The sequence below is a fragment of the Xylocopa sonorina genome, chromosome 3 (genome assembly GCF_050948175.1).
Source record: "Xylocopa sonorina isolate GNS202 chromosome 3, iyXylSono1_principal, whole genome shotgun sequence".
Classification (NCBI taxonomy): Eukaryota; Metazoa; Arthropoda; class Insecta; order Hymenoptera; family Apidae; genus Xylocopa; species Xylocopa sonorina.
Window position 1 is genome coordinate 2569610 of NC_135195.1, and position 13209 is coordinate 2582818.

Below are 13209 nucleotides of genomic sequence, written 5' to 3' on the forward strand. Positions count from 1 at the left end.
ATAGTAGAAGCCACGACCTGGGAGGGCTTTCAGATAATGCGGAAAGAGGAACAAAATGACGATCGAGGCTAAAGGAAGCCTGTCGAGCATATCTTGTCCAGATACGCGTTATGCGTTGTTCGCATTAAACTCCTCGGCCGTGCGTGCAGCAGCTTTCCTTGCTCCCAACCTGGTAATATCGTGCTCCTCTGCTTCTCCGCGATTTCAAATTTCCATGATTTATGGCGTATTAGGCCGGGCAAGGTACCGTAACGTAATCGAGAGTTCCTTTTCTCAAGCTTTCTGGAGGATATTACTATAAATAAGTCGAACTGCGAATGTTGCAACACTCTGTTCGACACGGGATTTTCATAATAAATTTTCATCATCGACACTTCGTGCTGAAGACGCGTAATTTTTTCGTTTGTATTGTAATTTTCGATTATTCGTTTTACAATTAAGATTAGCTTGTGTAATATTTACATATTTTAGGGTTATATCTAAGAGCGACATTTATGTAGCGATAAATAAAATTTTGTAACCTTTCAATGACATTCAAAGTGTTGCGAAACCTGCTCTTACAATTATTCCAACACACACGATTTAATCATGAGGTGTCATTCTACACTTAAAATCTTACTGTAACAATAAGCGTACCATGTTAACTATTACAAAACATGATAAAATTGTAATTATTTTAATTTGTAATTTCTAACTCGGCGTTATGTAAACGCGTCACAAATTAGTTAATACAAATACTTATATAATATGTGACACAGAAGACTTTATTTGTCATTGTCTGAGGGATGCATCTCGAATACTGATTATTTCATTCAAATCTGTTAATGTTACATGTTTAAATTCGATTTTCATATTTACAAAGAAACCATCGAATTTCTTCTTCTTCTTCAAAATAAAAAAATGGTACCTCTTTACTTTTCAAGGCATAAGTTGGGTTAGTCAAACTATAAAATTATTTCATTAAGAAATTAACAAATATGTTTAAATTTTTCTACGGCTTATTCGGGGATATTATTAGAATTAAAAGATAGAAGCAAAATAATCGTTTCACATGAATATAAACATGGCAGGCAGCAATTGTTGAAGCAAAGTCTATCTCCGAGTTCCAAAGCGATCGTTCGATGACATTCAAAGTGAATAATTGTCGGTGATTTCGATTTTTCTTTAAATACCGTAACAATTGAGCAAGACGAAGAGAAAGCGGAGATATTTGCCTCTAAACGTGGCATTATCCGAAACGGTATGCCAGCGCCGCGGTATTATCGTTCTTTTCCACGTCTTGAATATGCAAAGACCGCGTTCAAATCTCCTCGCGACGCCCACGATCGACGCCGCCATAAGTCACGCGTCTGTTAATCCCTTCGAAATAGTCAGACGCGTAAATCATCCACCGAATTTATCCGTCTATTACATAAACCTAATCGGTCGGTCGATTCGCGAGGTCCACGGCACAGCTTCCGCGAGCCATTGGTGGCATGCAAATTTTGAACTTGCGATTCTGTCGATGACAGTATCGTCGTGAAAGAATCAGACGGCGAACAGAAGAAACCTATACTATGACGCGCGTAATAATTCTACACGTTCTTTATTCCTTGTCGTATCTTCCTTTCGCTGTTATCAACGTTGCGATGGAACTGTGAACGAAGATGGAATAATTTGTGTTTCACTAAAAATTAAAAATATTCAATGTTAAGAGTATGAAGAGTACCCAAGTTGATCCCAAGAGAAACCAAAGGTCCAAAAAAGAGACCAAACTCGACGATCGTGTCAATCGTCGATCTCTCCGGTAGTTTTCGAATAATTTCTCGTGACGAACACCTTGCGAACGATCGTTGGCCCTAACGCGTACGCCCTAACGCGGCGACACGAGATAACTTTCTAAAACTGTTAAAGAACAACGAACCGACGACGATCGCTAAATTGCCCTCGACGTTCGGCTGTCTCTGCGAGCGTGTACTTGGCATTTCGCGGAGGGACTTTGGGACCGCGATTTGCGTGGGATCGGAATGTTTGGGCGCGATCACGTTTCGCTGAAAACATATGTCCGCGGGTCTACCCAGCTATTCCAGGCTGTCGACCTCTCTAACGAACTATTTAGACGGTCGCACGCATTTGCCACGGTCTTAATAAATAATCGAACCGATCGAACGGTGCGCTCGACGTTTCCTCCGCGTCCAAACCGATTCGACGCGACATGGAACATTGCATAAACGTACAACCAGCAACGAAAATGTTTTATACGACATTAATTACGATATAATGTGTAAGATTGTTGGTTCGTTCCACCTGGTCCTTTCGAACTGACAAAAAAAGTCTGTCCCGATTATTTTAAGCAATGATACGCAATGTTTAAATTTACAACAGAGCAGATGCAGATGCACGTCTACGAGCTGCGTAGACTTTATAAATACGTAAGCTTAAATTTGCGATACACTCGTTTTAGAAGAGGACGATGAATATTTCCGTCTGTTACTAATCCCCGTACGCTTCAAGAACATTTACGAACTCCGTTCCCACAGACCGATCGAGCGTGCGTATTCTTATTACCGATATCGTACGCGTACTTGTTCCGCGGATTAATTCTCGTGTCTGGAATTGCAAATTTACGCTTACATTTAAGCGACAGAGCATAATTATTGACTAGTCCTGCGAAGGACTGCACAACGATCGTTAATTACTACGCGAGCAATTAACAGCAGTAACGAGTCGTAGCTTTGATTGATTTAAATTGAAGCAGAAATTATTGCGCGAGGTCGTTAGATCTGTTAAATCGGACCGCTTCAAGGGAAACACGAACGGATAACGACCAAGTCATGATCGAAACTTATAGAAATCACACGCTATTCTCTATTTATGCATTCGCTTAATTTCCATTGTGCGTGCAGAAAAACGAGCAACGATTCTAGTCTTCGTGGCCTTATTTCATAATGCAAACGTATGGTAACTGCCGAGGGCGTGCTTATAATTACGAATGGTGTCATTAAGAAGCATTGAGCAGACGCGGTTGGGATATAAGGAGTTTCCCAGTTTACAATGAGGACAGCGCGTCTACTACTTTTGAGACGATAGAATTTTTCCCACATTGCACATTGTAAAGTTCACTACTAAAGTTTACTACATCGGTAACTTAATTTGATCAATAACAAATGACATATCATAAACTTCGACGCGGTTGGGAACTCAGTCATAAAACACTGTACGGTCACCAGATGGGATCAAATAAAGAAATCACTGTACAAATATTGCTAATGGAACTTTACGTTACACACCCCCAACCAGACATCACTTTCAGCTCACCTAACAGGACGTGGACTAAATAATACACAAGATAACTCCTCTGCATAAACAATTACAAGATTGCTTGAGACTTTCCCACTTTTTAGACATCTTCGAATTGAGACATACCCCTGGACAAACATTGCAAGTATAAGGAAGTGACGACTTAAAGTAAATAAATCACATGGAGACTAAAGGGGGTAAAAATCACATAAAGTTCAAAGAAAAGTCAATATCACGATCATGTACGCAGAGTTAATACATATATCACAATCTATCAAGACATCACAATTCAATAGAACACAAATACATATATCAGAATCTATCAAGATATTACAGTTCAATAGAACGAAATACATATATCACAATCTACCAAGATATCATAGTTCAATACAATAAAAATACATATATCATCCATTTGAGCATTATTCTTATAAGGTTAGCGACCTCATCCAATAGTTGCGTTTTAACTAATCGCTACCTACTGAAAAGTCGCAACAATACGATTATTTTTGCAAACAAAAAGTATTTCTTCTTCTATATGGTCTTCATGAACAATTTGTATATAATCTCATATATTTAATAGTAATCAGTAGTATCACTTCTATCGATCATTTTGAAGCGAAAATTATAATTAATCATAAAACAGATATTTCGCGTAGAAATTATTACCAAAATAGAACTCTACGAATAATAAAACATAGAAATTATTTTTGTTTTCATAATGAATTATGCACGAGTAACATTATGATGAAGTTTGTCTTCGTTTTAATGGATATGGACTACTGAGCGACGAAAGTGATGGCAGTAGATACAGCCACCTCCAGTCCGACAGCAGAGTAAGTAACTCGACAACCATATTTCTATTCTACTTAACAAGTTCGGAGAATGTTTTTATTGAAGCTACAGAGAAACGACTTTATGGCACGGCCAATTATGTACAGAGTTTCACCTTTTCCTTGGTTATATTAGACCGGCTGCAGCCAATATGTGGCACTTAAAGTAATTTCATTTATTAGGGTCTAGTCTCGCTTCAGCGATTTCATCAAGCTTACCATAAAGTCACGTTCCAAAGGATCTTTAGAATGCAGAATATTTTTAAGTTATAAATAAGCGAACCTGTACCGTTAGGGTCAACTTGACCTAGGAGAATTTCTGTGCTGCTGTCAAACTTTCGCCTGTCAGCGATCACCCCCATCGTTCCTTCCAGGACATAACGTACTTTGGGCAAAAAGCAAATTAACAAAAGTGTACATCAGAATTTAGTAAGATTTAGTACCAGGATTTAGTATTAAAATTTAGTATCAGAATTTAGTAAGCAGATTGATTTTCCAGTCAAATAAACTAAGCTAAAATTAAAGTACAATATTGAGCCAACCGTCTAAATGCTGGAATCAGACAGTTAGCTACATCCAATTAATCAGTCCCATATTATTGAGTGGTCTTTCGAGCTACCAGGCGGCACCTAGCGCAATATTCAGCGAACGTGTACTTAACAATCACAAAACATACACAATCAGAAATGTACTATAGAATTCAAACAAAAAGGAAGACAATCTATCGATCTTTTTTTATGATATTTAAACAAACCTTTTCCTCATGAATTTAATATAGAAACGATTGTTGTAAACCAAGAATTAATCAAATGTCTCTTACTAAATTCTCAAAGAGTAAAATCTAGTAGAAAAATTAAATAAACAGAATTACGTACCAGAATCAGAGAAAGGAACTATTTTATCGAATATTCAAGTAATCATGAAAGAATTAACGATCAGAGAACCTTCTCGATCATATTTGGTATTTTCACCGAATCCATTACGATCGCACGCCATACATCTTAAGTAGATTCATTAAAGGAATTTCGATGGGAATCATAAAGGAAAGTAAACGGGCGAGTTTTATCTATGCAAATTTCCCCCAGTATAAATTGTATACGTAATAAGCGGAACGCCATTACGTCTGAGGAAACGTCGATTCTCGAGACGCGTAAAAGCATCGGGAGTCGAAAATGCGGCGGACCGCGACGCCAGCCTCACTCTTTCACCTGCTATCGCGCGGGGACTTCATTCACCGTGATACGATGGCGCAATCTGAATGGCGTTGCCATTAAGCAGTCGCCTTGCCCGAGTAATCTCGCTTCCTTCATATTGAATCAGCATTAATCTTAAAGTATACGTTAAGTATACGGCGTCCCCTTTCACGCTAAAACTGTGACCGTGCAAATACACTTTTTAAATAAGGAAGGGAAACGAACGTCTGCCTTTTGTTTTTTTCTTCGTTCGCGACGACCAAACGGATATTTCCAAGTTAAATTTAAATCTGATGTAATATCGTCAGAACGGGACGGTTGACGTATCGCTTGTAACTTGATCGATAAAAATGGTATCAAACTCCACGTATTCTTTACTCTGCTCCCTCTTTCAGTGAACATAATGCATTTCGGTTCGTTCGACAATACTGGCTTACATTGTAATTTCATCCATTATTTTAAGGTGTTATTAAATTTCCATAATTGCAGAAACTGAAGTTATCTTCGTGGTGAAATAAAGTATATGCATTTGGTACGAATATGTGTAAGTGAAAGTCGGTATACGTTGGTATATGTGTGTAAGGACGATATAAGAACGGTAGAGTGGCGATAATTGAAAATCGTTCGATACCAAGGCGCTTAATTAAGCAGCCTCAAGCGGGTTCCTTAACTTCATTTCTGACACATGAAAGCAGCCGGGTATAAAAACAGGAGAATCATCGGTACGCTGTATGAAAAGTGAAATTTTCATCACTTTTATTTTGTCACAGCGAGGATTCTTTAATGCCGCGTTGTACGAGCTTGTTTCTCCATTAGTGGCTATAATTAGTCCATTATGCACACTGACCAGAATAAAGTAATTTCGAAAGTTATTTCAGAAACTGTTCACATTGTACAGACTGTAATATAAACGCTACTAGTTTATGAGAGATAAGACGTTACCTTGCAATCCAAATTATGTTCTATGTTTTATTCTAATTTGTAGATACTTTTTAAAAGTGTCAATTTATTTTCACTATCAGTAGGATATATCAGCATTAACACATTCCAATTAAATAAAGTTTTTATACGGAAAAAACTTGTTTTACGTCCTAGCAATAAATGAAGCAAAATGAATAGCTGAGATCAGCTTTACATAAGATGATGAAAGACCATGTAATGGACATCCTGTGCTTATCTTAATGTCACAGGAAGTGTCAGAAACCAAAGGCTGTTCATATCACGCACTCAGAGTCTCCAACACGAATCTCCGTCAAAACAGATCCCCATTTCGTGTTATACGATTCAAATATTTGGAAGTCAATGTTATTTCATATCTCAACGGAAAACTCTTCATTTGCTTGTAGAAATCAGAGCTACTAAATTAAAAGAAAAAGTTCAATTACTCGAAGAGTGTCTGTCACGATTGACTCGCATAGTCGTGTTCGAAATTCAAGGGCATCCATAATAAGCGATAGAATCGCGAGATGTCGATTACAGATATCTGCATAGGGTCTCTTCATCGTCGACACGTCGCAGGCAGAGACGTCACGGCGATACACGCGACTCGAGCAAAGTATCCGGCGATACTTTCGAGACTGGCCGTGGTACACGTGACTCTTTCCTTTTCCGTGCGTGTAATTCCGATTTTTTTCGAACGCGCACGTCTCGCGGCGGCCCAATATTTCCCATTCGCGAGGCGACAACTTCACCTCGGCTGTCCCCCGGCCGATAGACGTTAAGATCTGGCTTACGGTTCGACAAGTGCTCGGGCTCGCATGACCACGGTATGCATATTCTCGAACGCGGAGAGAAAGAGAGTGCAGGGACCGTTTCTCTCGGATACGGCCGCCGCGAGCACCGTGGCAGTAAAGGCAGCCAGTTACTAGGCAGACACACTCCGATCCGATGCAAATTTTCTCGACACCCGAGAGCACAGATCTGCTAGGCGTGTAGGCGAGAGATGTCCATCCTCTTACAGGACCAGTCCTCCGCGCGTACGTGACACGACAACGCTGGTAGTGGTGCCATAGGCGTCACCTAGAATCGGACTCAACTTCGATCGAGGAATGCAAAAATAGCCTCGTGTTTTTTTTTTTCGTTTTTTTTTTATTCAAGAATTGTTAAGTATTCAGGTTGTCACGATTGAATGCACTCGCGATAATTGTTCTGTCGGGAAAATGTATTTACGATGATCCAAGGATAACCGAAGGCGTTTTGACCGATTATAAACGTGTAAATTTATTTTTATTAGTTCACTGGGAACTTAGTGGGAAATATGTACCTAGAAATTCGTATTTCTTGTTCCGAATAAGTATGTAATACGTATGCGATTGTAAAAGATAACATTAACTTTCTTAATTCTTCTTAATTCTCTAATATTTAAATATTTATCATTTTGTTTGTATTTTTTAATTTTAATATGAAACAAAAAGTCCGATATTTCAAATGAGACAAGTCATCGATTCATAAAACGCTAAAATTATTAAAATTGTTACATCGTGCAAGAAAGATCTCCTAATTACAAGTTATAAAACTATAAATGAAAAATGCTATTTATAGTTATTAATAGTTTTCATAAAATTGAATAAACTTAATTCGTGTTTAAGGGATGATAACAGTATCGTAGCAAATCGGTATTATTATTGTTACTCACCCATCGGGTAAGTCTGAAAATCCATGCGTCTCGCGCATGATGGCGCCCATGGTTGGTACACCGGACCGGCACACATCATGGTGGTTGATACACGATGCCTATTGGCCGACTCTGTAGGTACATACGTACGACTTCTACAGGATCACGTGCAACTTTCCATATCGAGGAGTTTTATAGCTGCGCCTCGGTAGTGGGATAACCAGGGGCGCCTACACGCGTTCGACTTCGACCGCCTCGAACAGAAGTGGTCAATAAAACAAACATTCGCAGACGCGGGACTGCGTTCGTGAAACGTAAATGCGGGGAGTACCATCGAGGAAAAGAGATGTTTCCCGTTCGTACGAAACACACAGAAACGCTTCAGATGGAGAGCCTCGATACAAGGCTGTCCATATAGAGAAGCTTGAGTACAATTTCTTCCTTGAGCGTTTGAACCTTTTCTATTATTGTCTTGTGCCAGTTAGAAGCTGAGCAGCTCTCGGGAAGCGTTATTTTTCTATTTAAACGATCGAACAAATACGATTAATTACAATAAAACGGATACGTGTATGAGTGTGATTATGCTAGTGTAATAATTTATTATACATCATACCTCGTACAAAAAAATGATAGTCAACTTATTGTAGACTACACATGCCGTGCAATGGAACTTTCCTCTTCCAGTGCTATATTTTATAAGATTCTATCAAGTATTTTACAGTATATGTACAGGATAAATAATTACATATACGCGACGCCGTTAATTACATGCTAAATTAGAGTTAAATTATACAGTTTTGCCTAGAGTTCAGACATGTCCAGTAACGCGTTTAAGTGCGTTGGCATCCAATTCATGCCATTGTGACAAACGAATAAAACATTTCCGTCTATGTAAGCTTGAACATTGCCCACTTTGTACACCTGTTTCGCTTCCCTATATCGATTCGGTATGGGCATGAACAAAATACCCCTTTCTTCGCATTTCTTCTGAACAAGCTCTTTGAAACCATGAGGTATCTGTGACGCTGTTCTTACCGCCTCGGCAAGTCTCTATAGAAACAATGATAAAGAAGACGGAACAAATTAATGGAACGTTAACGATATTCTTATCAAATTGTTGTACACTAAATCGCACCTCCATTCGTGGCTGCGCAGTTGGCGGCATTTGCGACATGCTTGGCTGAGTTCTTTCCAAACTCGTCAAATACGAAACTTGTTCCATCGCGCCCGGCTGATGACTCTGCGGCCCCGAAACAGCTCTATTCATCATTTCTAACGCTTTCTTGAAATGTTCTGTAAATAAATAAATGCACGAACATATTTCCGTGTCGTTATTCGATGATATATGCAAAACTTGATGTTAGACGATGCGCCACCTCTATTCGTTAGTATAGTCTGAACTTGAATATTCACCTTTCACTAACGGTTCAGCTAATATTTTCTCGCTCAACATGTTTTTCCATCCCATGTACCAATTCGTAACCTGATCGTAGTTCGGCGAATGATTCAGCCAAAGAGCTAAAACTTGTAACCATTTGGGGAAGAAGAATTTGTCCAACAAGTTGGCCATTATGTGGGTTGGAATTAATTCCTTCCATTCGTAAACCCAGTTCCACTGGTCCAAATGTTGTTGGTGCGGGTTTATAACGAACTCGGACAGTGCTATTTGTAACTTGGGAATTATATTCTTCACCAAGAAGGCTTCCATGTCTCCTTTCGCGAAGACATTGGACCACGGTTGTAACATAAGTCTAGCAGATCTATCGGACGGATGCCAGCCACCCAGTGCAGATCCTAATTTACGTCTTATTATCGGATATATCAATGTATCCAAACGATTCCCTGTGGTAGAATAATTTTAAAAAACTTGTTCATTCATAGAAATTTAAGTAACGGTACTACTAAATGCAATCACGTATTGTTTAATGATTAAATACACTTTGGAAAATGTATCGCTGTATGTACTTATATAATAGATTCAGATGGTATAGCGTACCACTTGTACGCGTCTATAGTGAAGAGCATCAGTGCAGACCGCTCAAGGCTACGTATTCATCTACTATGGTGTTTGCATTGAGCGGTTGAGCATAGAACGTATAGATGCTGTGGATAATGCGAATCCTCAAAATAGCGAGAGGTTAAAATGGCATTGAACGGTCTACAATGATGCCGTCTAATATAGCCTCTATAATAAAGCCTATTATTCCTATTATATGCGTAAAAAAATATATATTTAGAAAACAATAAGATATATATTTTATCTTCCTAAAAAGATCTTCCTATATGTATGCACCCTATGTTTAATCGAAATATCATTATAGCCCATATGACTTTATATTTTAAAAGATATATTTGAGATATATTGTAATAAATAAATGTATACTTACGTAAAAGTGGTAACCACGGATGGATCCATGTATGAATGGGTACTGTATCGGTAAGAGGATTCCATTCCTCTACTTCTAGAGTAAGTTTCGGAAGAACTAACATATCTAAAATATTTTCCAATATCCAACTTGGAAGTAATGGCATCCAAAATTCTATCAATTCGATTAGCGGTTCTGGTTGCCTACATGCCCATTGTCTATTTAAAAAAATATAGTATCGCTTATTTGTCTCGTATTGAAAGTCGTATGTTAGTTCTTACTATGCCAGAAAATCTTTAAATATTTTTAATTGTATTTATATAATTAAAAAATGATGCTACATTGGTTTCATCATTACACGATATTCATATTAGACATGTTTTACGATAGAACTTTATATCGATGGTAAAATTAAAATGCAACAGAATGTTGTCTCTAACTCGATCGTAGTTACAGGATTAATAGAGGTTGCGGTCGATATTTTAGTCGATATTGTTGAATTTGACGCTATTCGAGTCTAGTTAGACTTTAAAATCAACTACTTCTGGATCAAGCTAGCATTAGTCCTCGTCTTAGCCATTGCACGCGTTTATTCGCAACGAAGACCGTTGGGGGGTAAACGACTCGTCGATCGTATCCCCCAACCGTAAATGGGACCATCTCAGTCGCCACAAAGCACCCGGCAGAAGAAACGACCGGAGATATTTTTTTTTAATTTTTCGTTCACACAGCAAGTGCTGAGGATGATCATCAAAAATTTTTACCTCAGCATTCGAGGTACCCTTAATTTCTCCGCGTTAAAGAAAAAAAAGTACTTACTGCGTAGCGCCTCTAATCGATGGCATCCAAGAATTCCAAACAAGCTGGTCATACGGGTGCATGGTTCTCGACTGAAGAGTAGTGGTACCACTTTCTAGGATATTCTTCCACTGTTCGAACAACTTGATAGGTTGTTTTGGTTGCAGCAATGGATTCCAACTCATGAGACATTCCTTGATTTTGGGACCAACGAAACTACTAGCCAGTTCACCGAGTTCGTACATTTTATATTCCTCGTAATATTTATCTTGCAAATCTTTGAAAGCATCCGCGGTTTCTTGCAACGTTAATTGATTCGTATCATCTATCAATCTGTCTACTATCGCTAGAACGTTTTCCAAAGTATCGATTAACTGGCCGTGTTGATCTATAACTTTCGACAAATTTTTCTTCTCCGCTTCTAGCGCAACCACTCTATCACTGAGACACCTTGTCCTTCGATCATTTTGTATAATGTACTGTTCGCACATATCCACGAGTATATTTAAATTATGTTGGAGTTCAGGTAACGAGAAGTTCACTTTTGACTTTTTATCAGTAACCGCGGCGGTTTCATCGGGTCGTTGTTGACCACCAGCTATCGCGTGATATCCGCTAAGAATTCTTTGCTCTGGTCCAGTCATGTCTATAACTTTAACCCTACTCATCTCATCAGATATTCTCACTTTCTTGTTCGGTTTCAATTTTCCATCTTCTATAACTTGATCAACACTCCGATACACATAATTTACTTTCTTCTTAGCAACATTCCCATCCCCTTTCCTCCATTGTGATAACTTAGCTTTGGAATCCTTTCCTTCTTCCGTTTCATCCTCCTTTTTCTTCTCTGGAACTTTTGGTGCTTTTTCTGGACCGTAAGCACCAATTGCGCCTCTGCCTTTTCTCAAGTGTGCCTCTACTGGCGCACTTATACCTTGTAATTGTTTACCTAGTCCTTTTCCAGGTTCAAAGCCCATCTAAACAAAAAATAGATCGATCACATATTACACAAATAATTACTATAGATAAACCGGAACATGTATGTATTTAGTACTTTTTATATGTATATACCTGCAGCAACAATTTAGCTCCAATACCTTTTGTGTAGACTTCCCAACTGCCCATTCCACTTTGCATTAATACAGGATTCACTTTGTGCTTCTTTTTGCGTAATCCTGCAATATCACCATCTATATTTAACGAGTAGGGTGTACGTGAATGCATAGAGGTTGGTCTTTCATCTTCGGAACTACAAAAAACAGAAATCTGGTATTAATTTTAGCTTATTCAGTTGCGCTAATACTATCGCATGAATAAATGATAATATTATAGTATAATATGAATAGCATTGATTAAGTTTACCTTGAACTATTTGGAAATTCTTTTTGAGATCTGCTTGCACTTTCATTGTCACTTTCGTCATCATCTTTATCACCCGTTTCTTCTTTCGGTTTTCCAGCTTGTTGAATGCCGCCTGCTACAAAATTCACGGGAGTTGTATAATTTTTTGGTCCTTTATCAAAAGTTTTAAACGATGGTCTAGCGGATAATTCCTCTTCGTCACTATCATCTGCCCAAATACCTGAATAGAGAAGTTTAATTAGGTTCAAAACTACATGTCGCAAGTAAAAAAAAATATGCTTGCTATTATTTTATTAAAATGTGATAATTATTAAAAAAATATTCTTACCAAGCATTTGTTGCTTTTTTGATAATTTACGTCTGGGACGATTAATGTTGAATTCATTGTCAAGATCGTAATCTGTGATTTCAAAACTTTCCACTTCGTCTTCTGACATTTTGTCAATATTTATCAATACAGTATACAGAACAAATATTTAACAGTTCTGATTATATTAAACTTAATACTTTTTTAAATACTATGCGGCACTAAAGTGAAATAATATTGGAAATCATCAAATATTAAAGGTTATGTTTTGTTGTATTCTCATAAAACTGAACTACGTCCTTTTCATTGTATCAAAGCAGTACTACCATCATGCACAGCGAAACGTTGAAACGGAAAGTTCAAGCTTTTAGTACTTTATTAATGTCTCACATTCATAAAAGTTTAAATATAGCAAAAATAATTTAAAGAAGTAAAAAATACTTTTTTCTCGATAGTT

General features: G+C 38.0%; 2 protein-coding genes across 2 annotated transcripts in view; both read right to left on the bottom strand.

Annotated features, from left to right (window-relative positions):
* LOC143422490 (regulator of microtubule dynamics protein 1) overlaps positions 1 to 6070 on the bottom strand; it is a 297728-nt gene extending 291658 nt beyond the window's left edge. Inside the window, exon 1 of the mRNA XM_076893172.1 lies at positions 6060 to 6070. The gene's annotated coding sequence lies outside the window, so the exon portion shown is untranslated. The remainder of the gene's footprint in view (positions 1 to 6059) is intronic.
* A 2428-nt stretch (positions 6071 to 8498) lies between these two features.
* On the bottom strand, positions 8499 to 13057 carry Sip1 (septin interacting protein 1). The gene is made up of 8 exons (XM_076893139.1): positions 12774 to 13057; positions 12446 to 12665; positions 12155 to 12332; positions 11105 to 12060; positions 10307 to 10503; positions 9333 to 9761; positions 9055 to 9212; positions 8499 to 8969 (listed from the first exon to the last, which is right to left on the bottom strand). The coding sequence occupies exons 1-8, from the start codon at positions 12880 to 12882 to the stop codon at positions 8721 to 8723; spliced, it is 2496 nt and encodes an 831-aa protein (XP_076749254.1). The 5' UTR covers positions 12883 to 13057; the 3' UTR covers positions 8499 to 8720.
* Between the last annotated feature and the right edge of the window lie 152 nt (positions 13058 to 13209).